The sequence below is a fragment of the Notothenia coriiceps genome, unplaced genomic scaffold (genome assembly GCF_000735185.1).
Source record: "Notothenia coriiceps isolate Sejong01 unplaced genomic scaffold, NC01 NC01_scaffold00001329, whole genome shotgun sequence".
Lineage (NCBI taxonomy): Eukaryota > Metazoa > Chordata > Actinopteri > Perciformes > Nototheniidae > Notothenia > Notothenia coriiceps.
In genome coordinates, this window is record NW_011334030.1 from 5,202 (window position 1) to 32,185 (window position 26,984).

Sequence of the window (26,984 nt, forward strand, 5' to 3'; positions counted from 1 at the left end):
GGAGCCGCTCCACTCAGGGATATTTGGATTTTCTCAGTCTGGATGCTGTAGCTCTGGGTCGGACTCTCTCTCTTCTCTCAGACTTCCTTGTGTGTGTCGCAGCGGCTGTGTGTGAGGACCGCTGCATGTCTGCTATCGAGACATGGGCCCCTATTTACGCTCTGGGATTACTCTCTGCCTGGTCTTCACCTTGGCTCAGGTGATCACCGTCACCTGCCAAGAAGATACCAAGAACGGTGAGTGACAGCCACCTCCTCCTACATGAGTTTTCCTCAATGACATGTGTAAGTTACTGACAGGATGATGCAGAATCAAACAAAAAGGTCATGAAATTGCATTTGTGCTGAAAATAAACATTGTTTCCATGCAAATATAAGAAGTGTAAGGTCATAAAATCACAAAGTTACTTTTTGTCTAATTTGTCAACGAATATATATTTCCTCCTGCTTGGCTGTCTTCAGTGATTCATGATCGTCTAACCGAGCCCTGTGAAAACATTTACCTCTGTTTTTCTAATGCAAGTGACAGTACTGTTTGTCTTTCCCATGATGCTCTTGGTTTATTTTTCAGAGTTAAGGAAGTGGGATGGGAAGTTTTCTCATCTGTTGAAGTTTTAAACATAGGGCTGTTCTGCCCCCCAGAAACCGGACCACACCGTGGTGGTTCAGAAACGGAACACCCAAAACCCAAACCAGAATGTCTTTTAATAATCAGACACCGTTTTCCTGTTCAAGAAACCACTTATTGATGATTAAGAGGGAAAAGATATTGTTAACCTTTCAGGAATTCCTTAGAAATGGAGAAAGAGATCTCTTTGGCGAAGTGGCATCAAAGTGAGGCTGAATCGGCTTTACACTGCTAGGCAAATAAAGTCCTTTAAACAATTCTAAATCTAAATCAAATGTCCCAGTGGATGTTGATCCTAGGTCAGAAATATCTCCCCCCCCCTACAGGCTGCAGCACTGGGCTATTTCAGTGCGAGGTGGAGGCTGAATGATGGGGTTCTCTGCACCACGGCTATAATGATGTGGCCTTGCAGATGGGATGGACAAAAGCAGGCCACTCATTTTGGTCAGACTCCGAGCCAGAGGCAGACAGGACACACCCAGAGTGAGAGGATGCTGGATCCAAATATGCCTCGCTCACTTCCATCCAAGTTCACCTCCGCTGAAGCTGAGAAAGTTGAAAGTAATTGTACATCTGAGTTTATGCTTCAAAGATAAACTCTTTTGGGGTCTTTCAGAGCAATTCCAGCATTTTCTCCAGCTAAGGACTGACAGGTGGACAACACCTGATTTAGGGTGATCCAAAAGTTTAGTTTTTGTGTTTAATTACAGTTACAGGCTGTTATCAGGCCCCTTTTGTACTTGCTAGCTGTTTCCTTTCTTTATGTTAGGCTACAATAAATGGCTGCTGGCTTTATATTAACCTATTAAGCTCTCTGAAGTCAATTAGCATCTGAAAACTCAAATTGGAATAAGGCTAACCAAAGCCTACTATCCTGTTTGAAGCAGGGAGTGCAAGAAATATATATATAGAACAATTACAATATAACTATTTAACATACCATGAAGTTTGAAAAAAGTATAATATTATTTATGATGGAATGAGAGAGGATCCAGGTCCATTCCTTTAATAGCCGTATTATATATGTTTAAAATATTTTTGTTGCCGCTGAAAAAGCAGCTATCATTACATGTAACATGTATACTGTATAACCGGTTTAACATAATAGTTAATTAAGCAATGTTTTATTTGAATACTTCTAGAAAGAGAAATGTTTTCCAGCATTTCAGAGGAATAGGAAAAAAGCTTTTTTTCCACTTTATGTTACAACTCCGTGTGGGGGTCCTACCCACCTTGCAACACCATGGGAATGGGAGTGACGTAGAACTGATTCCTCTTCAGCACGATACACATTTAAGGAATTTAGAAACCAAGTGTAGCTGTATTCAGATACTCTGGTTGTGTTACAGACAGGTTTATCAGCTGTTGTTGTTGTTGTTGTTCTGAGAAAATAGTTCAACAGTCTGAGATTTATGATACTGGCATGTTAAAACGTCTATTGAGTATTTAACATTTTAGAGTGCTGTTCTTGGCCCAGTGGGTCTGAACGTGTGTGTGTGTGTGTGTGTGTGTGTGTGCGTGTGTGTGTGTGTGTGTGTGTGTGTGTGTGCGTGTGTGTGTGTGTGTGTCTGCTTGTGGTCACATACTCCTTCACTGGTTTCAATGTACATTTTAAGACTTCAGTTGTTAGATTGATTTGTCTATTCATTGGGCACTGACTGCAGTGTACACCTAAGGCAGTGGTTCTTGTCCATTTTCTGGTTAAAACATTTAGAGATGTTTTATATTGAAGCAACAACGTGTGTGACAGTTTTTATTCTTGAGTTAAACATGGTTGGTTCAAACAGGAGCGTCACTGTCTTCCCTTGGTTGAAAACTCTTAAAGACACAAACAATTAAGACCCAAAAAATACTGATATCAATCTTGTGACCCTTTTACTTCATTACGTGAACCCTTGAGGAGTCCCAACCCCCAGCTTTGGAGCCACTGGCTTAAGGTGCCGTTTATGTGGACTGATGAATACGGTTTAATAATAAACCTGAGTTGAGGAGGTTTAGGAAAACCACTATGTGAGAGAGTTTCCTCTTAGGGGAGAAACCAACACCACTTAGTCATCATAATTGCTCTCATCCACTATAATCACCTTTATATGGCTTAAAAACATAGATTTGGCTCACTTTTACAAACTCTTTCTAAAGCATCAGCAGAAATGTTATATTTTATTGCAAAGCTCAATTAAATGAACGCCTTGCTTTTGCACAAGGACTTTTTCGTTTAAGCCCTCTGTAGACTCAGACCCCCAACTCATCAGCTCTGTAGCTGCTGTCTGGTGCATGCTGCTCTGCAGGAGGGTCCTCCGGGTGTGGCACCGCTCTGCTCTCCCAAATAGTGAAAGCCACAAGTTCTACCCAAAGCCAACGTATAATACAGCCGCTGTGGTTTCCCTGAAATAACTCCAGCTTTTGAAAAGCTGCGTCTCTCGCGGGGAGAGGCTCCACCACATAATTAGTACTTAGGACGTCCCTAAACTGGCAGGATTCAAATATGCTCACTGAGCTCGTAGCAGGTGGCCATATTCCCCTTTTCTCCTCTTCTTTTAACTTTAAAAAAAAAACCAGCTGCACAGAAGAGGGATCAGGATTTTGGCCCATAACCAGCAATGTACACAAACCGTCCAAAAATACATTTCTTAAAACAAGGAATTATAAACCCCTTTCTGTCCGTTTTGCTGTTCTGGATGTGTTGGAAAAATGATAGTGACAGGGAAAGTGTGTTTTAAGTTTGAGTTATTGATCGATATAGATTTTTTTTGTAGAAAATTCCTTAAACACTTTGGAAGTGTGTTGAATCAGCTGAAACTGGTGCCATTTCATTTATGTTTTAGAACTTTTTTTTCCTTTTTTTCTATATAATTGTATTCCTACGCAAACAATTAAAGTCACATTTCACTACCTACCTTACCTTGCCTGCACACATAAAAACTATAGGTCTCATCTTGTTTTGTGTTTACAGTTGAAAACATTGCTGTTGGTGCAAAGATGATTACATGCTTGCATTTACAGCCAGGAGCTGTCACATCCCACCACAGTCTAGTCAAAGTGCAATCAGCGGCAATTTGCCCAAAAGTATCTGTTTTCTATTTTTAGTCTCCATACAAATTCATAAACTGTATTCCTTCCCCTGATGTCAAACTTTGTATTTAAAAAGGTTTGACTTAACTCATTTACTTCATATCAAAACTATTTATTATTAGGGTGTACATGAGAAGTGAAAACACCCTTTTTGAGACAGTAGCACGTGATTGATTTGCAATTGACTTGTTGCTTGGGGAAAAAAGTTTTCTTTTCAGGGCAACTTATAAAACACTGAGTAGAACCTATAAACTGACTGCTATAATCAGTGGAATTTCCCTTTGAGGTTAGATGGGCATAATTATGTTTTAACGTTATATACTGTAGTTAATTGGACTACAGTGTAGTTGATGTCTCTTTCTATGCCTGGTTCATGAATTCATCAATTCATGTGATCAGATTGTTATTGCATTGCTTAGTAATGGGTGCAACCTGCTGGACAAGGGTGGAAAGTACAGTTACTGTGGTTTGTGGTAACACAATGATTTCTTGGTCGGTTTGCATTGATGAATTGTTGTTCTTTAAGATTGTTGTGATTCATTTTACAATGGGAAACAATACAAGACCGTCAAAGACGAGATTAAGGTTGGTTTCATTGGGAACACTTTGCTAACATATGCCCAACTGCTCTGGATTTTCTATAAAATACTCAATGTTTCCGTCAAGTGCACCCTATGTTTTTTAATGTACCATTTTTAGCAATATTGGTATAGACCTTGCCTGTGTAGAGTGTGGCTTTCATTTCAAGTATCATCACAATGTCGCCTAACGTCATTCTAAACTGCAGTGATGGAATGAGAGCATAAAAAAGAAGTTTGCAAACTACAATTACAGAGAGCTGCATTGGCAGTTACCACTTTAAAATAATCACATTTAAATTGCTTAAAGAAATAGTTATGACTATATATAGTATTTTATCTGCAAACCTCAATAAAATGAATCCCTTATTACCAAGAAGACCAATATTTATTTTACGGCAATTGCCAAAGGGTAAAAATATTATCTTTAAATAAAAACTATTACAAATATATACTGCTCTTTATTATTTGCAACTCTTTTGTCCCCGTTGGGATCCTGTAGAAACGATCACTCGATCTGATTGGTCAGTGTTCAGACTGCAGTTACACGTTCAGCAGCGGCGCGTGCGGTGGAGATAACCTTTAATTGAATCTTCTCATCTTTGAAGTGAAAACATTCTTTTGTTGAAGTGTGTTTTTTGGAACACGCTGTATTCGTTTGGAGAGGTTCAGCTCCATTACAGCTCAGACGAGCTCATTAGCAGCCAAGTGGAAACACCTGGCTGTTCAAATGTCCCGCCTCGTGTCATTGTAGTTCACATACTTCTTCTGAACTTTACCTGACATACAAAGATACTTTCTGCATCTTTTACTTTAAAGTAACAGTACAAATACTACATTATAAGTAAAAGCCCTGCATTCAAAATTGTATTCAAGTAAAAGTACACAAGTATTAGCATTTTAATAACTTCAAGTACAAAAAGTAAAAGTACTTATTTTCCAGTATGGCCCATATCAGATTGACAAATATAACGTTTTAGTTTTAAAGTTAATAATAATGCAATAATGTCAATGTTCACCCGGTTAAGGTGGGGATTATTTAAATGACTTGCTCTTCTGCTGGGTAATTTAAGCTAGTAGTGATTCATTGGGTGATTTAGACCCCATTTACATGCAAACGCAACTAATTCGATATCAAAAAAGTCTTCCGTTCACACGAGACCGCTCGTGAGCGCTGGAGACGCTGTAGTACATATGCCGGGCCTGTAAGTGGCGCTGTACTTCTGCCACAAAATACACCAATAGCAGCAAAGAAGACCCCCGAGCATGGTTGCCATGGTTGCCCTTCTGTTTATGCCCCGCGGTAGATATAGCAACATGTAGTTCATGTTATTCTCCATGTCCACTTGTTGCTGATGGTTGTGGTAGAGGAGCTGTAGATGTTGCACTAACATCTGTAGCAGTAGCAGTAGCTACTGACAGTAGCTACTGACCATGCTACAGCAGTGAGCAGCAGAGGTGGGGAGAGGCGGGGCTATGGCTTCATCGTTATCAGGAAATGATCGTATAGGGCGTACACACTGAGCCGTTTGGCCCCCCAGAGCGTTCCGTTAGCAGATCTATCCACCTTGGGACCCGTTATCGTTTGCGGGGTCCGTTTCCGCGTTTCCGTTAAGGGACTCGTGTGAACGAACGGGCTATACGAATAAGAAAAGTAGCGGATACAACCGTTTGCGTTCTCGTGTAAACAGCACCTTATATTCCGTATATTAAATCCATATTTGCAAAGTAGATAATTTAGTTAAGAGAATGTAGCGGAGTAAAAAGTAAAAATATGTAGTAAAGTAAGAGTTTAAAGTAGCTCACAATTGTACTTGAGTAAATGTAGTTAGATTCCACCACTGCTCTAGACGGAAACAGTTGGTGTTATCAACAGACGGTGCCACGCTGCGGGCCTCCACATGTAGCCTGTGTCTTGTGGTCCAGTTCAGGGCAAGGTGACACTGGTTGTTCCTTCACCACAAGCTCCAAAAGCGAAGCTGAGAAAACCAGTTTTCCTCTCATTGTATTTACTGGTTTGAGCAATTACAAAGCCACAGGAATCCTGAGTGTTTCTGCTTTAAACCTCGGGAGGAGTCCGGATGAGCTCCACTAGCAGGCGTTTAGACAGAGCTCAAATAGACCAGCTATTACTGGGACTAGACTTTAAATATATAATCAGTGGTGAGAAGTACATTTACTCAGGTGCTTGAGTATTTCCATTGTATGCTACATTTGACTTTTACTCCACTATATTGTATTCTTACTCCGCTACATTGACAAAGTGACTTTGCTGATGTGGATTAATGATATAAAACATTATGATCAACACTGAATCAGACTTTAGTTCCACCTGGAGTAAATCCACAAGCTACCCTGCAGTATACAAAGTCATTCAGACTAGCTGCACCTTTACCAGCTTTGAGAACACTGTTTCATGATAATCATTAGAAAACATATCATTTATTATTCTGAAATGGACCATCTGCACAATGGACTACGTTTACTGTCGCTACTTTCACTATATTTTGATGAGAATACTTTTCTACTTTTACTTGAGGAACATTTTGAATGCAGGACTTTTACTGTAACAGAGTATTCCTACACTCTGGTACTTTACAGTACACTATCTGAGTCTCTTCCACCTCTGTATATAATAGTGATGAAAGAGCAAGAAGAGTTTCAAATAGAGTGTTCTTGTTTAGGAAATGTGCACACATGATTAAACATCATAATGATGTGCACAATGTGAACACGAATCATCTGCCATGCTTATTGCTGGTCTCTCATGAAGACTCCTGCAAAGCAAATGTGAAGGTGTTCTCCCTCCTTCAGAAACGAAGCCCACGGCAGCCATGTTGGATGTGTGTGTGTGAAACTGCTAATGTGTGTGTGTGAGTTGGCCGTGTGTGAAGAGCTGAGTCACTGTCCTAGTGAGCGAGTCCTTTGAGCTCCACTGTAGCACCACGTCCTTCTACAGCTGCTCACACATGTTTCAAACCATTTGATATGTGGGTCGGCATGTTCCATAAATATCCATGTTACTGGTGTATTCACGTGGAATATGATGTGGTTTTAAAAATAGAAAATAACATTTTCTCAAATGATCTGAGTAAGAGTAGATCTTTTTTTTCTGAGGATGAATCACAATGACATCTTCTTATTTGGGGACTCATTTCTTGTCTTTCATAGCTTGTCATCACTTCTCAGCCAAAAGTCCACCGATGTCTTCATGATTAAAATTGCATTTGTTTCTTCCATTCCTTGATTTAGTTCTTGGTGTTTAAATAACAAAGATGATATAAGTATGTAGCGTGTTTTGCACACATGTGTAAGTTCTGAAATCAGGCTAAAGCCATTGTTCATTTAAAAGACTTGCTTGTTATCTGCTGTCCCTTTTAGTCAGAACAATGCATGACTATGGACTCATTTAGAACCTTTGGCTGGACATTTCAACCAATGTGTCAACCATGTTTTCTTCACAGATGCTCATAAGAGTGATACCCACAATGCTTCAATCGAATAACAATGGCACCAAACTCACAACAAGCTAGTTAGCAATACATCTGAAGTTTAGAGTATTGCGTCTAATCCTTTAAAGCCCTCAGTCACATGAGACACGTTTAGTGATGGGTAATGTGTGATTTTACCTTTGGCTTTCGCTGAAGAGGAAGGAAAAAGTCCACTACATACATGTTACTGATGGCAGTTTTTTTCACAAAGATTCCTGTACAGAGGATGGCAGAGTCTACTTCAACAATCAGATCTGGAGCTCAGACCCGTGTCATGTGTGCATATGTGAAATGGGGTCTGTGTTTTGTGAGGAGCTGGTGTGTGAGGACATAGGTGACTGTGACACCACAGAGACCCCTGAGGGCGAGTGCTGCCCCGTGTGCTCGGCCTCCGCACACACTGGAACTGGTAAACTGCACAGCTGCCTGCCAAACTACGTTCTGCTGATGCATCCTGGTTGCTCTCTTCAGCAGCCTCCCAGCCTGAAGCATTGCTCTTCAGACTCCATCCTGAATTATGCTTTTTCATCTACAACTCTGTTTTGGAGTTTCCCTTTGACTGTAATGCAATCTTTAAAAGGTATACATTGACTTTTTGACCGATAAGATCCCTTCTCAACCTACTTATGTGCAGCATAGGCATCCAGAGCATTATTGCTACACAAAATGAAGTTGAGCAAAGAACTTATTTACCAAATAAGGTGTATTCCTCTGGGAAATGCTCACCTCCTTCGCCTTGTTGTTCACATGTTGTTTTACTTCAAATGCACTTTTGATTCTTTGTATTGTCACACGTTTTGGTCGTTGTGCTTGTTATAAGATGCTTTAAATAAGGCTTTAAGTATTTGGATACAATTTAATTTAAATGTACGTATCTTTAAGAGATGCAATGTTTAAAGTCCTTAAGTTTCGTTTTTTTGTGACTTTGGAGACTCCATGAAAACTTACTGAGATTAATGGTGTGCAACAGGAGTGTCCCTTTTTGCTATCAAAACTATTTGGAGTTTGATAGTCACACAAAAATGAACACATAGGGGCTTTAAAAAAAAACTATTTTTACCCTTTCAAAATGGTTGGCATGAAAGTAAGCATGCTATGGTGTGCTGGTACAATTTAAGATTGAAAGAAAACAGTTCAACATATTGTAAATGAAGCTCCAAGACTTTTTTGTTAAGAATTAGATGAAGAAATACCCATTTGAACGTCTGTATGCTCAATATGAAGCAACAAGGCTCCTCCAGCCTTCCTGGTGACTTCATATGTATCATACAAACATGAGTACACTTCTTAGCTCTGGGCAAGAAAGCAAGAAAGAGTCAAATGTTGAACTTCTTTTGAATGTCTCGAAGGTGCATTGTTCAGTTTTACACCATCCCAGCAGACACGTAATGGATGTTTTTGATTCCTAAAGATACCTGCACAGAAAATGGAAAAGTCTACGCCCACAATGACATGTGGAACCCGGAGCCGTGTCGGATCTGCGTGTGCGACATGGGGGCCGCTGTGTGTGAAGTCGTGGTGTGTGAGGACCTCAGCGACTGTCAGAAAGCTATAACCCTCGAGGGCGAGTGTTGCCCCGTGTGTGTGTCTGCAACGTCGGCATCATCTCCAAGTGCAGACCCCTCAGCAGGTGAACAGAATCTCCTGTCATGATAATGAGGGATTAGTCAGTGCTCCTTCCCAAATCATCTGTTTTCTCTTCAGTTGCAGATGAGAAGGAAGGAGATAGCTGCACGTTCGAAGAGGACGTCTACATGCACAACGAGATCTGGAAACCAGCGCCGTGTCGCGTGTGTGTTTGTGACAACGGGGTGGCCATCTGCGACGAGGTGCAGTGTGAGCTGCTCACCAACTGTGAGAAGGTGGTCACACCTGAGGGGGAGTGCTGCCCCCTGTGTGAACACTTCGCCAGTGCTGGCCGGAGGATAGGTGAGCTGAGGCAGAAACAGTTTGGTTTTAGTTTTGCATAAGTTGGTGCATAACATAAACAGCGTGGAAGTATAAAGACCTTGTGTATAACAATAGTCAGGGCATTTACAATAAGATATGATACATCATAATATCTGTTAAATGATTCTCCTTACAAGGGATGTACAAGTTCAGTTTATTATAACTAGTGTTGCACATTGTGTGTGTAATGCTCATAAAGGTCAGGAAAAACCAGATTCTAACGGGGTGTGAAATTACTCTTAAAATGTTGACAATCGTTGATTTAATCTTTTATTCCAAATAATGATTGCAGTAGTTAGAAGCCGTAGACCATGAGTCAACTGCATAAATAATTGAGACTGTTAAGATTAGGTTGAAATGTACATTCCATTAACTTTCTCTTTGTATGTTCTGCCCCTAGAACTGATGGGCTACAAGGTAAGTCATTCATTCTAAAAATGATTAATGCAAATATATTAAAATAGATATTGCAGTTCAGAAGATTAAATGATGTTAATGATTTCTTTATAGGGACAAAAAGGAGAACCTGGTGATATCCCATATGTGAGTCACTGCATGCAATTTGAAAAAGTTCCTCATGAAGTGTTTTTTTATTACATATAAAGGTTTTATTTTTGTGTGTTGCTCTTAACATTTTCTTATGTTTTTGTACTAACAGGTGGTAGGGCTTCCTGGACCTTCAGGACCCTCGGTGGGTTTTTCCTGCTCTTACTCTCCACTAAACCATACCGTTTATATAACTGTATGATATATGTATAATGTGTAGGGTTATATAAATGTATTGGAATTGATTGATATGATACAAAATTAGCCATACACTCATTGCGACACTAGAGGGCACCAGAGTGTCATTATAGTGCTTACGATTGGACAAACTCAAGAGACTGAATGACGTTATAGTTCAACGACTACATGAGGGTTTGTTTACCTGCTTTCTAGGAAGGCCAGAAAAAAGGAACAAACTTATATATATATATATATATATACACTTTTCAGTCAATTGATGAATGGTAGTTATCAACACTGTAACGTTTACATTTTATGGCTTTTATGGTTTATAAATCATGTGTTAAATATTTGTATCTCTCTCTTGTGTTCAGGGTCCTCCAGGAAGTCAGGGACGAACTGGACCCAGAGGCTTTAAAGGCAGAAAAGTAAGTCTGAATGAACACCTGTAGTGTACACTACAGTGCTCTTTCACATAGCTCCTTTTCTAATGCTTCTTTTTAAACAGACAAATATCAGTATGTAAATGTCCACATGAATGACTGTACAACAAAACATCACATCCTTCCCGTATGGCTGTCAGATGTTACTTTAAGAACATCATGTTGCTTCATTAATGATATTTCACCCGGCAGGGATTTGAAGGGCCGCAAGGATTTGATGGAGAGCCCGGTGTGCCAGGAAATCCAGGAGGGTCCGGACCCCCAGGCCAGAACTCCCACCCTGGGGTGAGTTTATTTCTCATTAATTAATGTGCATGTTTCATAGAAAAAGAACAACTGTCTTCTACATTGGTTTACATGTGCTGTATGGTGTGATCATTTCTTTGATCACGTTGAATTTAAATCACTTTTGTGGGTGGAAAAATACATCAAAGTCGTTTTCTAAACATTCTTCCTTTCACTTTGTTCTCTGAAGGGCAACCTATTGTCACAGATGGCTTCAGGTTTCGGAGAGAAGTCAAGTCACGCTGGGATGGTATCAGGATCCAGGGTGAGTGGTGCACAGTTGTGAAGGAGATGTATTTTACACATGTGTACAGTTACAAAGTATGCTTTGATGTAGCATTCAAACCACAGTTAGTCAAATGTTGCCATTTCAGGGAGAAGCCGGACCTCGAGGACCTTCTGGGATGCATGGACTCCTAGTACGTTCTGGCTTCTTGGCGCTTGCATTACATTTTCTATGTTATTATAATAATAAGAAATGATGTAGGAACATTTGAAGTGACTTGTATCACCTCCTCTGTTCAGGGCCCAAGTGGAGGTCAGGGAATGCCAGGAGATGGTGGAGATCCAGGACCGATGGTAGGGCCATTATCTACATGATATCTTCTATTTGATGCTCATATGCACAGTGTCTATGAGGAGCCATTTGAAACGTGTTTCTGACCAGATAGATCTAAATCAACTTATGTGTGTGTTCACAGGGTGAGCTGGGTCAGCGAGGACAAGACGGGCCTCTGGGGAAATCTGGACCTGATGTGAGTGGAACCTACACGCATCCTCTTGTAAATCAAGAATATACTGTTCGTATTAGTCCGTTTTTTAAGAACTATTTCCGCTTTTTTTAGGGTGGAAGTGGACCTTCAGGTGTTACAGGAGGACCAGGATATCCAGGATCCGTGGTAACCCAGTCTCCCTCAATTCTGACTAAATGCATGCATTATAATATCCTTCTTCAGAATCAAGCTTTGATCAAACAGGGGAGATGTATTTCAGTCTGCATCTTTATTTACGAAGTTTAATATAAAACAAGCACTGATTATGCTCGATAGACTTCTTAACCTGTGTGTGTGTGTGTGTGTGTGTGTGTGTGTGTGTGTGTGTGTGTGTGTGTGTGTGTGTGTGTGTGTGTGTGTGTGTGTGTGTGTGTGTTACCTTTTTGTTTCAACGCAGGGTGGAAGAGGATTCCCAGGACTTCCAGGTCATCCAGGACTGAAAGGGCTGAAGGTAAGGTCCACAGACCGTGTCTCTTTTACCTCCCTCATCACCGAGCCATGAGTGTTCACTTTTCAGGGTCATTGGACCTGCTTACTGTATATGTCAGAAACATCCAGAACTCATGACATTCCTGTGAATTCAAACGTCTCCAACAGGGACACCTCGGTCTTCTTGGGTCAAAAGGCGAGAGTGGAGCGGTTGGAACAAAGGTGTGAATCTGATATTTTGATCCTATCTAATATTGTGGTTCTCAAGGTGGACTTAAAAAAATGAAGAACATGTATTACATTTACACTGCTGGTTTGAAAACATCTTTTATAATATCAAATAAAAACCTGCACATTTCAAACCTTTCTTATATCTGTTTCTTTGCAGGGTAAATCTGGCACTCCTGGTGGTATGGGTGCTCCAGGCCTGCAGGTAGGCAACACATACGACAACTCCTCAGCAGAGCATTGCATACAGAGTGAGGTGTAAGTCATCCAGATGCTGAGCCACTGTTCTGTTTCAGGGACCAGCAGGCCTGCAGGGAGAGAGAGGCCGGGCCGGGCCGTCTGGACCTCTGGTACGAAAAGCACAGCATCTGGACTTTTGGGAGAAATTAGTAAACATTTGTTTTGCAAGGTTAAGACACTTTCTTTCTCTTTTAGGGAAAACGTGGTGCCGCCGGCCATGTTGGCAAACCTGGTCCTCTGGTAAGAAGTTATATCTACGGTATAAATGTTTTGTAAAGCCTAATATTTGTGTAACAAAGTTATTAGCGCTGTCTCTGCCAGAAGAAAAGTTATTTCCAATTCTCCCGCACTGAAGCAACTTTAATGCTTTGTTAGTTCTTTGGACCAAATAAAGCAAGACAATGTGAAGACTGTGAACAAACCAAGCTGATTTTTCTCACAACTATGTTTTGAATATTTAATAACATGTTCTATTAATACAGGGTCCACTGGGTATCGTTGGTGTTCTAGGATTTCCCGGAAATCCAGGAATGAAGGTAAGATTGTCAAATATTGTCTTTTAGGATTTGGAAAGTTTTCTATTTGATAAATCCATTTGTATTTGAAATTGTTTTTGGCTTTTTGGAAAATATTACACCGTTAAGTAGATATTGGCAAAATTGGACTACTGTTATATATTACAAAAACACATTTACCATAAATTCTGTTCAAAGGATCCGCTGATATGCGGCTGCTGCACTTGACAGTATAAGAAGTACAGAATGAGAGCTCTGTTTTATCACGTTAAACCTCGGGTGAAAATCTGAGCTCTTCATTTCAAAAAGACCTTTGAATTTCATTTAAATAGTTCATTAATTTGATCTGAATCTGTCTGTTGCTGCAGGGCGAAGCAGGGCCGACGGGCGTCAGAGGAACTTCGGGGCGGCAGGGTCCCAGAGGGGAATCCGGCCACGTCGGACCTACCGGGCCTTCAGGAGAACAGGTGTGTAACTGAGCTTTAACCAAATGACCAAGATAATATCTCATTCACACATTTTATCAAGACGATTTAGAAAACATGGTATGAGAATAATTGTCTTTATAAACGTCAGTAATCAACTGGAGAAGTTTCATGGTGATTTCTAAAAGTCAAAGAATAACAAACCGTGTTTCTCCGCTTAAAACCCGAATGATGAGGTCATTCATTATGAGTTCTTGTTTTAACAGGGTGCCGCAGGAACTGATGGAGGTGAAGGTAGCCGCGGCCAATCGGTAAGTGCAAAAGTTCTAGAGGGGCCATTTTGAACACGAGATACCAACTTTAGCCAATGAGGGCAGTCTGTGAATCTGCTGTTTCTTCATTAAATCTGTATCTGATCCTTCTCCCCCTCAGGGTATGGGAGGTGTGCAGGGTCCACCAGGGCTGAATGGGCAGCCTGGCCCCCCCGGCCCCCAGGGAACTACAGGAGCAGAAGGACCAAAGGGCCAATTGGTATCTTGCAAGCCTTCTTCTCTATCCATGTCCATGTCTGTTTGTAACTTTGTAGCTTCAAGTAAACACACAGGGAGTCTGAATGTTTTTTGATCCTCTTTTAAAGGGCGAAGGTGGACTTCTGGGATTCAAAGGAGAATATGGAGCCAAGGGAGAAAGGGTAACCTGAAAGAGACTATACCGACCTTAAAAAACGAGCATAACAGTTGATGGTACTGATTGATTATTGATTTTCTGGGTTAGGGTTACCATGGTATTCCAGGTCCAATCGGCCTGGTGGGAGATGAAGGAAAGCGGGGATCCCGAGGTGATGCTGGAGACCTCGGGCCTATCGGACCTACAGGAGAAGCTGTGAGTTAACCTTTACTTTATTTAGAGATCTTTTTTTAAGATCAAGTTTCATGATCTCAAGGTGTGAAATATATTTGAAGGTTCAATCTTGAAACAATTTGTTCTAGGGAACTCCAGGAAGTCGAGGTTTCCCAGGGTCAGATGGTTTACCTGGCCAAAAGGTGGGTTTTATTTTAGATCAAAATGCAAATAATGGCCGGATTTACATCTACTATTTAATAACCGTGAATTTGAACCAAACAGGGAGCAACGGGCGAGAGAGGACTGCCAGGGTCGCTCGGAGCCAAAGGTTTAGATGGAGATGTCGGACGTAATGGAGAGCCAGGTTTAACAGGAGCTCGGGTAAAGCAGAAATATTTAGTTATTGTATAGATATTTGTCCAGACTAGCAGTCAGAGCACTTTCTGTTTGCTGGCCTTGAGTAGTTTTACTTTTCACCTTGCTACAGTGAAGAGGAAGCGACTGCTTGGTGTGTCGGTCTCAAATGGGTTTTTTTCTTACGTTTTTGTTCCCCAAAATGTATATTTCGAAAATGGAGAAAACAGATCTTAAACCGCAAAAATAAATGTACATAAAATGTAACAATGAATCCCAGGAGGCCTGTTCTCTGTCTAGATATGACTGTGCATTTATAGAAGATGCTGTTTTTTAGGTTTATCTGTAACTGCGTGTCTGATTTCACAGGGTCTGACAGGACTTATTGGCGCCCAGGGTCCAGAGGGAAAACAAGGACCAATGGTACGCAAGTGTTTATTTTAATCACATATTAAAGATTCACTACAAACCGAACCAATGACCAAAACTATGCCAAGTACTAAAATGTCTTCTGTTTGCCCCAGGGCTTAGCAGGAGATGATGGTAAACCGGGCCCAGCTGGTTCTGTTGGTAACCGAGGTGGATCTGGATCAATGGGCCTGCCCGGACCCAAAGGCTTTGCTGTCAGTATTGGTTTATGCTCCACTTCAATATACTGTGTGTAGTCCGATATGTTGATGAGACGGTTTCTGATTTCTGTTATTTCTGATTTTAGGGTGATGCTGGAAAGATTGGCGAGGCTGGCAGCGCCGGGGCTCCAGGTCAAAGGGCAAGTTACCTTCACTTCATATAATACCATTTATATTAAATCAGAACAAATATACTAATGATCATCTTTCTTCTAGGGGGTGAATGGGAAAGAAGGAGAGGAAGGCGCTGCTGGTCCAGCTGGCCCTGCTGTAAGCGTCTAACAACCCATCATCAGTGATTTGATAACATGAGGTTTTACTTATTTTACATCATACTTGCTTTTCTCCAGGGTGTCGCAGGAATGAGAGGAGAGCATGGCTCACAGGGACTGCACGGTTTCCAGGTACACTGCATTCCCGAAAATAAATGTATTTTTGAGTTTGTAACCGTTTTTTATGATGCATTACATAATGATTTGGTTGGGTGTTTTTTAGGGTTTACCTGGAGGGCCAGGATCACCTGGAGAGTCTGGGAAACCAGGCGCTGAGGTACGACAAAACTAAACAGCTTTTTAGTGCTAACTTTTCAAATATTTTTCATTGACCCCTAAAATGATCTGATCAACATTGATGTGTCCTCTGTATATATATGTAGTTCTCCTTTCCGTATCACTCTAAAAATGTTGTGTTTGTTCCAGGGTATGGCTGGAGAGGTTGGTGCTAGCGGACCTACAGGTGCAAGGGTAAGTCCATTTCTGCTCTCACTGATTACAGGTTGAGTCAAACAAGTGTTGCATACTGTAATCGCCTGTTTGCCCATGCAGGGAGAAAGAGGCTCTCCAGGAGAGAGAGGTGAAGTCGGGCCCAACGGGCTGAACGGACCCAAAGGAGGTCCAGGTGGACCGGGATCAGATGGGCCAAAGGTGAAAACCACGGACTGAAACTCTACATCTATATGTTCTGTGTTTGTGAATGGTGTTTATAATAAGTGTCACATTTTAGGGTAGCATTGGTTCAAAGGGTGCTGTTGGAGAGGTAGGAGGACCAGGACTTCAGGGCATGCCCGGAGAGAGAGGCTTAAACGGACCTTCAGGCCCGAAGGGAGATGCAGTAAGTAGACTACTGAAGTGGAGTACAAATGTCTGAGCAAGTTCCTGGTGGGGTGGTCAAATGTTGTTTGGGAAATGTGGGACTAAGGAGAGGAAGCGTCTCCTAAAAGCATTTAGAGTCTGAGGCACTGATGAGGCTCTCCTTACAGGGCTCTAATGGAGAGGCAGGACTGGAGGGTAAAGCCGGAGCCGACGGTGGACGGGTGAGTCGTCTCCGCATGATGTCAGGATGAAAACCATAAGAAGCCACTACTTTGTGGCCAAATATTGAACCTGATGAAACTAAGAACATCAGACCACGCACCATCATCAGTTGAGTTATAGTTTGGGTAATGTATGTTTTCATTTGATCAAAAGGGGCTTCCTGGTCCTGTTGGACCTCCTGGTTCCGGCGGACCCAATGGAGAGAAGGTGAGCTCTGAATCCTACATTCTCTAATTATTTAAACAAAAAAATGTCATCGTTTTAAAAATAAACTACAAAATCCCAAAAGTAAATACAAAATATTGTTCATATTGTGTATTTTCCCCTTTATAACTCATAGTCTGTAGAGAACTGATTAGGAATCTAATCAGTATGAGGGTAAAAAGTCAAACTAGTATTTAAATTTCAGTTCTGTGAGCATCCATGCATCGGTTCTATAATTCAAATGCCCCTTTAAAGACAGGCTAATCCACACAGGTACATGTGTGTGGCCTGAATGTGAACTTATAGCTATCTCCTTAAAAGCTCCAATCTGTAAAACATACATTAAAGAAAAGTAAATGTAGGAAAACTATCCTCAGGTTTTAATAAATTTGTTTTTTCTATTTCACTAAATGTATATTTCTTTAATGTCAGGGTGAGACCGGCCCCCCAGGACCCGGAGGGCGCAGAGGCACCAGAGGGATCCCTGTCAGTGGAACACTTTTTGATTCAATCAATGAAACATTTCTTGAAAGGTGTGTTTTTTCTTCTTCTTGACAATATGCGTGTGTTGCTATACCAACAGGGTTCTACTGGTGATCTTGGTCCAACTGGTGCTGTTGGCTTCCCCGGTACTACCGTAAGTGGCCGCTAAAAGAGGGCAGTTTCCTCCAAAAATATACCGATACAAAAAGAAACCCATAAAGATACATTTCCTGTTTCTGTCCCAGGGCGTTGATGGTCAGCCAGGGGTCAAAGGTGAGACAGGAGAGCCTGGTCTGAAGGGAGAGGGAGGCTCACCTGGACCACAGGGGATGGCTGGGAAATCTGGAGGACAGGTACACACATTTACCTGTGTAAATAACATAGAAATAAAGATTGAACCACTCCCTTCACACTGCTACGCGTGTTTCAGGGACCTGTTGGTGTGACTGGACTGAAAGGTGGCCGAGGAACGCAAGGTCAAACTGTAAGTGAGCCTCTCCTTGTTTTCATCCATTCACAGCCTTCGGTGGAACAACACCTTCATGATGTCTTTGTTTCACAGAATGTTCCGATGTGCCCACATTCTGTTAGGATCATTGAAGTAGATCTTATTTCAAGTGTTTTCTTACCGCAGGGCTCTCCTGGTTTTCCTGGACTGGCTGGAGGAATTGGAACAGCTGGCTCTGCTGTGAGTTAATAAGTGATAATGATACAAACAATGATCACTTCAAATCAATATTTGTGTTAAATCATGCTGCCAGTATTATAAATGACAGATGTAGAAAGAATGAATACATTCAAACTGAAAGCAAAGGGCCTTGAAATCCAAATGTGCATTGAGCAAAGAACACGTGTGTTTCAGGGTGCTGTCGGGGCAGACGGGCCAATAGGTGCTACAGGAAAGCAGGGTCCTTCTGGGATCATCGGGGATAACGGAGCTCAAGGACGTCAAGGGGAGAGGGGGACTACAGGGGCCCCCGGCAGCGGAGGAGAGAAGGGAGACTCCGGAGAGGACGGCCCTGGGGTGAGAGGGTCTTTCAGCTCATAGTTCAGGCTGCGCTGTACAGAAATAAATCCTGAGATGTTTCAACTGCTTGTCTGTTCTTATGATTATCTATCAGGGGCCGGATGGGCCTCCAGGACCTGCTGGGGCCTCAGGACAGCGAGGCATTGTGGGTCAGCCCGGACTGAGAGGAGAGGCAGGCATGCTGGGACTCCCCGGTCCTGCTGTAAGTGTTGCTTCTGACAGAGCTTTACACAGATAAAGTATGTCTGGCTTTGACATGTGTCCATGAAATGTTCCAATTTGAGATTCGATGGCTTTATTGTAATATGCAAGATAATGCAGTGATACAATGGTGTGAGTTAAGATGCAAGGTAGAGGAGATCACGATAAATGAAATACTGTACAGAGGAGTCTGGTGCTCTCTGTGTTTTTGATGCATTATTACTTTCTGCTCAGGGTCCACCTGGAAAAGCTGGAGCTTCTGGAGTTCAGGGCGGCAAGGGGCCCTCAGGTGGAGTCGGTTTGCCAGGAGCCAACGGGGCGCGAGGAGACGCTGGCCCCGAGGTGGGTCAATCCATCTGTCCTCTTTTTAAAGTTTCTCAATTTTAGCACCAATAATGACCTTTTGATTATTTGGTATTTATATTTCTCCAAAAATCCAAGCCAAAGAATCTCAATAACTGTAATACATATCAGATTGTTAATAACGTAAGCAAATGTCTAAAATATATTTTACAGGATATATGCTCTTAATATGGCAGCAACCAAAACCAGCAAATAATAGTGAAAAAACGGATTATTTTGATAATAGCTAAACTAAGACATGTTTCAATGGCTGGATTGATTATTCGTTTTCTTGCTGACAATTTAGCTTTTATATGATATCACACTTCTTCACTTGAAATGTTCCAGAGAGTTTATCATGTCATCATATGTGTTCTTCAGGGTATCTCTGGAGCAGAGGGGCCTCCAGGGAAGGACGGTCTTTTAGGGGAGAGGGTAAGATGACATTCAGTGTCTGTGTTGTTGGACTGGAGGAGTGTATGGTACCATACAGCTGTGTGTACTAACCACTGGTGTGTGTGTGTGTGTGTGTGTGTGTGTGTGTGTGTGTGTGTGTGTGTGTGTGTGTGTGTGTGTGTGTGTGTGTGTGTGTGTGTGTGTGTGTGTGTGTGTGTGTGTGTGTGTGTGTGTTTTCAGGGAGATCGAGGTGATCTTGGTCAAGAGGGTCTGGCAGGAGTTGGTGGGTCTCCAGGAACCGAGGGTCCTGTGGGAATGACGGGCGGTCCTGGACAAAGAGGCGACAACGTGAGTTTCAAAAACACAAGTGAACTACTTAGGATCTAACATGCCACTTAGGGGTGTTGCGATATACACGTAATGAAAACGACCACAATATTTTAAAACATGTTAATAAAACGCATACTGTATGATAATATTGTTTAAATAATCCAGCGTTAATAAATGTTTTAGAACAGACTCTCTCTTCATGTCCCTAGAAAAGAATAGGTTACCAAAAAAAGGAACAAAGTACAGAAAGTTAAACATTTGACTGATTAATTAGTTTTTGCTATACATATCCTTATCTTACAAATATGGTGGAGTGAAACTCTGATAGGGTGAATAGTGAATACCCCAATGCTCCGTGTGTAAAATACATATAAAAAGCTCTGGTGTTCCGATCACATTTGCAAAGTGGGCTCTGTCATGTTGGTTTGTTTGTTTTGAGTTCAGGGTGGCAGAGGACCCCCTGGATCCCAAGGAGCAGCTGGAATACGGGGAAAAGTGGTAAGCAAGAAATGAGAATCTACCAAGAAAACATACATTTGACTATTTAAACCCTGTGTTAAACCTTCTATTGACAATTGTGATCATGTGTCTGGGTTAAGGGCCCTCAAGGACCACAGGGGGAGAAAGGAGTTACCGGAGTTCATGGAGAGAGGGGACAGAAAGGACACAGAGGCTTCACCGGGCTCGATGGTTTGCCAGGAACAACTGTAAGCAACATGTTTATCATGAAGGCAACCTCAGATCATGTTCTTCTGGAGGCTCACCTTCTTAAACTCGAGCCACAAGGGGGCAGTATAGAGAGGAGTGCAATAAGCTCTAAAGAGGTTCACCTTAACCTTATCTGAACACCAACAGAATGTTCTAGCCAACATGTTAGCTTGTGTATATAAGACACGCCGCTGTCTATACACGTCATCATCATCATCAGCCATTTCACCTGTAATGACGTGTCCCAGATACTTAGTGTTACAGCAGACAGACAGCACCTGCCCTGACAGACAGGATGCTGGAAAACAAAGGTTCTTATCCCCTTTTGCTCTGCAGATCATTACAGCGCTCTTCATTGTATTTAACATCAGATTTAACACCATAATCAGAACATATTATGGAACTGTGGAAATCAGGCACTGCTAGGAGAAACAATAGCCAGATCATCAGCATACATAAGATGGTTTACAATCACATTACCAATCACACACCCTGTTTTACAGACACTTAAATCATCTGATAGATCATTCATATAGATATTAAAAAGGCATGGTGAGAAGAGCCCCCCCTGGCGGACTCCGTTACCAACACCAAATGGCGCCGAGACTGCATTCCCCCATTGGATCCGCATGCTCTGGTTGGCATGCCAATAAGCCAGGATCCTAATTATACTGTTAGGCACACCCCTTTGTCTCCATTTTAAAAACAGTTTATGATGGTTAACTCGGTCAAAAGCCTTAGAGGCATCAATGAAACCAATCAGAACAGTGGAATTCTGTCTTCTATATGTTTCTACCATTTCCTTCAGAGCATAGATGCATAGCTCAGTACCATGCTTAGCCTTGAAGCCAAGCTGGTTATCTGAGGTACATAAATGAGAACATCATCTATCTAACAAAATGATTTCCAGGACTTTGGATAACACACTGGCTGCTAGAGCTATTGGTCTATAATTAGGGGTGCACATAAGTGGTACGCAGGTACGCTTGTGCGGCAACAATCTGAAATGCGTACCGTCACTTGTGTCACAAAGTGCATTTGCATACCGACGTACTTGTGAAGCTTTTCCAGAAGGCGGTTAGATCACCGGACGACAGTCGGTTTCCGTGTGCACAGACAGGGCTGCTGTTAACGTCGGTCTGTACAGCAGCCCTGCACTAAAACAGCTGATCACAATGTTCACACGCTCTGTGGTCACGAAGCTCTGCACTCCACTACCGAAGTTAATGAGCTTTGAATCTCTTCAGTTCAAACTAACTAACTAAAGATTTCAGTTGACTACATTTCACTTTTTTGTTTCAGGGCGCTACAGGGGAGCCTGGATCCACGGGTGTTGTTGGACCCGCGGGGCCCAGGGTGGGTGTTTAATGGCACCATGCAGGTACATTTGCAATCAAGAGCAAGTGCAGGCCTTATTTGAAAGTGTTCAATTCTCTCTCTAGGGGCCTCCAGGAGTGTCAGGGCCTCCAGGGAAAGAAGGAAACATCGGACAGCCTGGACCAATGGGGGCTCCTGGAAGCAGAGGCTCCAGTGGAGAACTCGGGGCCCAGGTGACACATTTTCATATTCCATATATCAGCCTATTGGTATTATCTTTACAGAGGTACAGTGAGTATGATATTAGTCAAAGATGAATATTTATTGGAGTGTTTTGACATTTAACATGTTCAGATTACTTCAATCTTATTCACTGGATAGATAGAGACGATATGGCCCAAACATATTAAGAATATAAAAGACTTTGTTTTGTTAGAATATTGTGGGAAAAAAACTTGCAACATGTAAGATCATAATAAAAGTAAATGTGATTAAACAGCAATAGGTTACAACAGTAAAGACAGCGGACAGTATAGTGCATTTGACTTCATATTTATCATTTCTCTGTCAGGGTCCTCCTGGTGATAGTGGACCTTCTGGCCTCCCAGGACCACCAGGGCCCCCCACCTCAGCTATGGAAGACCTATTCGCTGCTCACTACGACTACGACGGGAAGGGTGGTGTTCCAGAAGCTCTGGAATTCGTGGAGGACGACGTGTCTGCCTTTGCCCCTCTCCTCCCAGAGATCAATAGAGACGAAGCCCTCCCCAATAAGAAGTCAGCCCTCCTGCGCGCAGACACCGGTGTCCAGGCCTCGCTGAAGACCCTCAGCGGACATCTGCAAAACCTCCGTAGTCCTGACGGCAGCGAGGGGAACCCTGCCAAAACCTGCCAGGACATCAAGCAGTGCTACCCCCAGAAGCCCAGCGGTGAGGGTCCCGTTTACTGCTTTCATCATTTTTCATTCTTATTTTCAGTGTTGACCTGTAGTTGTGTTATACAAAACATTACATTATGCCCATAATATTCACTGGGCTTCAAAATGGACACCCAGGGTGAGTTTTGTTTCCTAAATAGAGAATCAATCAACACATTTGAACAAAAGATATACATAATAGTATATTTATCTTTTTGAGTAAAGCATGTATGTGTTCCTATGTGTTAAATATAAACGCATGCATGAAATTGATTTACTCTCCAATCTTTTCCTACCTATTTCTATTTCTTTTATTGATGCCATATTTGTACTAAAACCTATATCTGTGACCTTGTGTGTCCTACAGGTGAGTACTGGATTGATCCAAATCAAGGAAGCACAAAGGATGCCATCAAGGTCTTCTGTAATATGAAAACTGGGGAAACCTGCATCTCTGCAAATCCTGCTGAGATTCCCCGCAAAGCCTGGTGGACCAAATCCAGTCCCAGCACCAACAAACCCGTCTGGTTTGGAGCTGACATCAGTGGAACCAGAGTAAGACATTAAGAGATGTGGTTTGTTGGTTTCATACCAAACCTTATCAACTATACAAACTTTAAGTTGCCCTGGTTGTAATCATCAAATGTACATCTGGTTTCAGTTCCGCTACGGAAATAACGAGGAGAAGCCCAACGCCGTGGCCGTTCAGCTGAAGCTGCTGCAGCTTTTGTCCAAAGAGTCTCACCAGAGCATCACCTACCACTGCAGGAACAGCGTGGCGTACAAAGACGAGAAGACCACCAACCTGAAGAAAGCTCTGGTCCTCCGAGGCTCCAACGGCCAGGAGCTGAGGGCGCAGGGAAACATCCGCCTCCGATACACCGTCACCGAGGACGGCTGCTCGGTAAGACATCCAGCGCCCATTACTCGGGATACGATTGGAAATGCGGCGATAGCCTGAAATGATGGCAGCACGGATTGAGATCATCTGTCCTAGTCTGTCTTTACCACACTGCCAGAGCCCACACCGTGTTCCCTTTAGTGTTTACTTCCTGTCTTCTTTGAACCTCTTTCCTTCTCAGGCTTTCTTGTTCTCTTCTCTTTTCACTTCTTGGAACAGTTCAGCCATCATGAATCCAAAGTTTGAAGCTCCCCACAGATATAAAAATGAATATTCACAAAACACGCCGTGGTGTTCCCAAATGGAGAAAGCTAGCTTTTTGCAAGAGCTAACGTTGAAATGAACAGACTTCTTTTACTGCAGATTGATATAACTACACGTGTTCTATTGAAACACAGAAGACTGCTGAATATCCAAATCGATCAATCAGAATGTATTTAACTAAGCCTTGTAATAACGAAGAATGACTAGATTCAATGTATTCTGATTGCAAGAAGCCTTCCACTGATATCACCTGACTTTCTTTTCCCTCAGAAATCAAACGGGCAGTGGGGGAAGACAGTGATCGAGTTCAGGACTCTAACTGCTGCCCGCCTGCCCGTCGTGGACGTGGCCCCCATGGACATAGGAAAGCCTGATCAGGAGTTCGGCCTGGACATCGGCCCTGTGTGTTTCTCATAAAACAACACAAGATGGACAGAAATAGGCTTTTTCTAGAGGAATAACGTCACCAGAAAATGAAAGAATAAGGACTTGTCTTTCTGTGAGCGAACACGTCGATGAAGGGTAGCTTCTTGTACACATGGCTGCGTTTCCCAAAAGCCATTAAAGGTCAGTGTACTCACTCTATGACCGACAGGAAGCTGATGTAATTTATTCACCTTGTCAATACATGTACTATAGAGCACCAGTACTACAGGGAAATGCATGTGGGAGGACAAGTGAAGTCTAAAGGTGCAAACATGAAACAAAACAAGATGTTATTGAATTGTGCATAAACTGGAAAAAAACAGCCAATAATATTAAAAACATGTTTAAAGCAGAATGCACAAGTGTTTATAGCAAAAATAAAAGCGTTCAAACCTTGTTCATTTGGCTTTTTTCCAGTAAGTGCACACCGGAGGTCTGAAAAGGGAAAGAGTTAATAAAGAAGTGACTGTAGTTATTAATTTGAATAGTATAAACAATGAACAACATGTTTGAACCTAATTTATTAAGTTCTGTGCAGGAACCTATTACACTTTAAACCTTCATGTTTCATTATAACATTTCAACTGTAAATGCAACATATGACTGTAAATTACAAATTATTTGTTTGTTGTTGACTATGGATGTGGAATAAATGTATGTATTTGGAATGACTGGAAGACATTCCCAGCACAACCAAAGCCAGAAAAGTTGAATAAACATTTGTTTCCCCGTAAAGAAGAAGAACATTTCGCTTTAAATGAACTCAGAAATTACAGAAATATAACCTTTTGACCACAAGAGGGCGACAAAGCTTTTCTTTACAGTGATCGGCCATCCCAGGAGAGAAATAACAACCATCAAGAAGGAAACTAGTACATATGTCTCATGAAACATTCAAACAAATTGACTAACATTTTGATAACATTTAAACTGCATCCACCCTCATTTAAAACAAATACACAGTAGGCGCTTAAAAAGGTGTCTTGGCTGAATGCAGATGGGTGTGTGGTGAAATGAGAGGGGTGAGAAAGAGCCAAAGAGAGAGAAGGCGTTCTTACAGGAAGAATGAAAGTCAAAGTTCAGGCAGCACATGTTCCTGGGTCGACCTCTCCTCTCTGCGCTCGCTGAAAGACGTGACACTCTCACCGTTTCCTGCAGCCTCGCTCCACATCTGTGAGCCGCTCATTTTTAGCCAGGGCCCGCTATTTTCATTTTTAGCCTGAAACATTAGGAAAGATTGAAGTGGAGCAGGTTGAAGGAATCTGAACAGAGCTTATCAATAAACCCCTCAGCACATTATGAACAGATTTACACACAGAAAACCACACTTTTCACTGGATGTCTCAGGTGACTTCAGAATGTCACGGCTAAGATGAACCATAGCCTACTGCTTTTATTTTATACTATTCATAATTTAAGGGTAATTCATGCATTCGTGTCACTTTTATGGTCAGACTACCAACACACAACATCTTTATCGTTAACGATTTTGTCATCCTTCATTTGTATTCGCCTATTAATAATGTCACCGTGTGATTTATGTTGCTTTTTTACATCAAACAATATACATAAGAGACTGCGGCCATCTTAGTTTGGCAGCGAAGTGGTCATTCGTTTTGCAAATGATTTGTCACAACACGAAGAATGCACACATTTTCTAGGGACGTGACCAGTAAGATAAGACCAGAGCCCCTCACTCCTCTATCTCCCCTCACTTTCTAACATTTCAAACGTGAAATCTGTTTGAAAGCCTGATGGAGTTTGATTCTAGTTCGGCGTTAGTCAACGTGATGTGATTCTGCTTCACACAAACGTTGACCGTTGGAGTCTACGACCCCGATACGATTTGGCAGCGACGCCCAGATCCTGGCTGGGTGTCTCTTGTTCGCCGAGGAGCCTCCGTGAGATTTCCCAGCTACTCCTTTCCTTCCTGTGCCCCCTCCAACCCCACCTCACTGACGCCCCTCCAAACACTTAAAGAATCATGAGAAAGGATCCCACTAGAGGCCTGCAAGGGCTGAACGCATGGAATTGTGGGAAAGGATTAAGATTGTTCACCTTTTATTAAAGTAAGCAGTGCATTGTGGGAGTGTGTTGTCAAATTCTCAAGAATGCATAGCCACTTGCATGTGAAATGATTTGTATTTTTTCTACAAATGTCCATATCCAAATGTTAAATTAAATCCGATTGCCACACACCAATCTGCACTTCATGGGTGCTCCCTCTCTACACACATTCTTACACACACCCCTCCTCATAAGGGAAGTGGGCCGCTTTAACATCCCACCTTTCGCAGATCCTGGGAGGAGCATGTGCCTGGTGGCAGGGGGGGAGGGGGGGAGAACAATGGCAGGAAACTGGGAGAGGAGCGAGAGTTCCTGTTGGCATCAGGCTGCTGAAGACGAGAGCAGAGCCCCCCCTACGCGGTAGGAACTGGGCTCTTTAACACTGTTATAAGTTTATTGTTTGATAAGGGTTTCCAAATGTCGGACGGGCGGGATGTCTTAGATGTCCTGGAAAAAGAAAAGAAAGGAGAATACTTACAGT

At 42.2% G+C, this 26,984-nt stretch overlaps 1 protein-coding gene across 2 annotated transcripts; it reads left to right on the plus strand.

The window, feature by feature from the left end:
• Positions 1-25,174, plus strand: LOC104960205 (collagen alpha-2(V) chain-like). Of its 2 annotated transcripts, XM_010788184.1 has the most exons (56): positions 1-236; positions 7,980-8,177; positions 9,180-9,398; positions 9,473-9,697; positions 10,119-10,135; positions 10,229-10,261; positions 10,377-10,409; positions 10,819-10,872; positions 11,080-11,172; positions 11,363-11,437; positions 11,547-11,591; positions 11,698-11,751; positions 11,874-11,927; positions 12,018-12,071; positions 12,343-12,396; positions 12,543-12,596; positions 12,763-12,807; positions 12,899-12,952; positions 13,038-13,082; positions 13,325-13,378; positions 13,726-13,824; positions 14,049-14,093; positions 14,215-14,313; positions 14,420-14,473; positions 14,557-14,664; positions 14,772-14,825; positions 14,908-15,006; positions 15,349-15,402; positions 15,504-15,602; positions 15,695-15,748; positions 15,825-15,878; positions 15,959-16,012; positions 16,104-16,157; positions 16,307-16,351; positions 16,433-16,531; positions 16,611-16,718; positions 16,867-16,920; positions 17,075-17,128; positions 17,558-17,611; positions 17,709-17,762; positions 17,854-17,961; positions 18,039-18,092; positions 18,243-18,296; positions 18,471-18,632; positions 18,730-18,837; positions 19,071-19,178; positions 19,560-19,613; positions 19,815-19,922; positions 20,349-20,402; positions 20,504-20,611; positions 21,915-21,968; positions 22,055-22,162; positions 22,501-22,858; positions 23,213-23,400; positions 23,507-23,749; positions 24,281-25,174. In XM_010788184.1, exons 1-56 carry the CDS (start codon positions 143-145, stop codon positions 24,425-24,427), a joined length of 4,965 nt encoding a protein of 1,654 aa, XP_010786486.1. In that variant the 5' UTR covers positions 1-142; the 3' UTR covers positions 24,428-25,174. The 2 variants fall into 2 exon arrangements, with proteins under 2 accessions (XP_010786486.1, XP_010786493.1); XM_010788191.1 differs by lacking the exon at positions 7,980-8,177.
• Positions 25,175-26,984: the final 1,810 nt, after the last annotated feature.

Coding starts and splice junctions, on each gene's coding strand:
- LOC104960205 (XM_010788184.1), top strand. CDS start 143: ATGGGCCCCTATTTACGCTCTGGGATTACTCTCTGCCTGGTCTTCACC. Junction 13,083..13,324: donor TTGGCAAACCTGGTCCTCTG/GTAAGAAGTTAT, acceptor CTATTAATACAG/GGTCCACTGGGTATCGTTGG. Junction 13,379..13,725: donor CCGGAAATCCAGGAATGAAG/GTAAGATTGTCA, acceptor CTGTTGCTGCAG/GGCGAAGCAGGGCCGACGGG.